The sequence below is a fragment of the Corvus brachyrhynchos genome, unplaced genomic scaffold (genome assembly GCF_000691975.1).
Source record: "Corvus brachyrhynchos isolate BGI_N302 unplaced genomic scaffold, ASM69197v1 scaffold85, whole genome shotgun sequence".
Taxonomy (NCBI): Eukaryota; Metazoa; Chordata; class Aves; order Passeriformes; family Corvidae; genus Corvus; species Corvus brachyrhynchos.
This window is the reverse complement of record NW_008238634.1, coordinates 952005-953478: the sequence shown is the minus strand read 5'-3', so window position 1 is coordinate 953478 and position 1474 is coordinate 952005. Positions and strand designations below refer to the sequence as shown.

The following is a 1474-nucleotide window of genomic DNA, read 5'->3' as shown; positions in this document are numbered from 1 at the left end:
GGGAACTTGGGGGTCTGGGGGGAACCTGGGGGTCTGGGGTCCCCTGGGGGAACTTGGGGTGGTCCCAAGGGGGAACCTGGGGGTCTGGGGGGTCCCTGTGGCAAACTTGGGGACACGGAGGTGGCCCTAAGGAGGGTTTGGGGTGTCCTAGGAGGGACTTTGGCAATCTGGGGGTCCCCTTGGGGGGGGCTGGAGACCCCAGGTGAGGGGGGACACCAGGGGGACACCACGGGAACCCCACTCACAGCCCCGCCATGGTGTGACACGGCTGTGACAGGGAGGGGACACCTTGGGGACACCACGGGAACCCCACTCACAGCCCCGCCATGGTGTGACACGGCTGTGACAGGGAGGGGACACCTTGGGGACACCACGGGAACCCCACTCACCGCCCCGCCATGGTGTGACACAGCTGTGACGAGGAGGGGACACCCCTGTGCCAGGGCAGGGGACAGCGTGGGTGACCGTGTCCCTTGTCCCCTGCAGGTTGTGGTGTCCACCACGGTGCACGTGGACGGCCACGTGCTGGCCGTGTCCGACAACATGTTCGTCCACAACAACTCCAAGCATGGCCGGCGTGCCCGGCGCCTCGACCCCTCCGAAGGTCAGGGGACACCTGGGGACATCTTTGGGATGTGTGTTGGGACTCCCCAAGCGTGGCCTGGCACCCCTAGGGTGACCCCTGTGTCCCCATCCTGCTGTCCCCAAGTGTCCGTGCCTGTCCATGGTTGGGTGTCCATGGGCACCTCCCCATCTGTGTCACCGTGGCCATCTGGGGACATGTTGGGGACATGGTGGGGACATTTGTTAGGACCCCCCCAGCGTGGCCTGGCACCCCTTGGGTGACCCCTGTGAGCCCACCCTGCTGTCCCCAATGTCCGTGTCCGTCCGTGGGTGGGTGTCCGTGGGTACCTCGGTTTGTCCCCATCCTTGTCACCGTGGTCACACGGGTCTGTCACCAGCCATGTCCACGTGGCCGGCCACCTGTGATTGTCCCCATCTGTGTCCGTGTGTCTGTCCCCAGCCATGTCCCTGTGGCCACTTATGTGTCCATGTCCATGTCCCTGTGGCCACCTGTGTTTGTCCCCATCCATGTCTGTCTGTCCCCATCCCTGTCCACATCCCCGTGTCCCCTGTCCATGTCCCCGTCCATGTCCATGTCCCCATGTCTGTCCCAATCCATGTCCCTGTGACCCCCTGCCTGTCCCTATCCATGTCCCCATGTCCCTGTGGCCACCTGTGTGTCCCAATCCGTGTCTGTGTGTCCACGGCCACCTGTGTCTGTCCCCATCCCTGTCCATTCCCTGTGTCCCCCCTGCCTCTCCCAATCCATGCCCATGTCCCCATGTCCCCATGCCTGTCCTTGTGTCCCCACGCCTGTCCCCGTGTCCCCATTTGTGTCCTTGTGTCCCCATGCCTGTCCCCTCTTTGCCCATCTCCCCAACCCCCCCACCCCCCCCTGTCCCCGCCATCG

General features: G+C 64.7%; 1 protein-coding gene across 1 annotated transcript in view; it reads left to right on the top strand.

Annotated features, from left to right (window-relative positions):
- Window positions 1-1474, top strand: part of LOC103617754 (transcription factor COE4-like) — a 20423-nt gene that overhangs the window by 10322 nt on the left and 8627 nt on the right. Inside the window, exon 6 of the mRNA XM_017737373.1 lies at window positions 203-842. Within this exon, the coding sequence (XP_017592862.1) occupies window positions 203-842 (640 nt within the window). The remainder of the gene's footprint in view (window positions 1-202; window positions 843-1474) is intronic.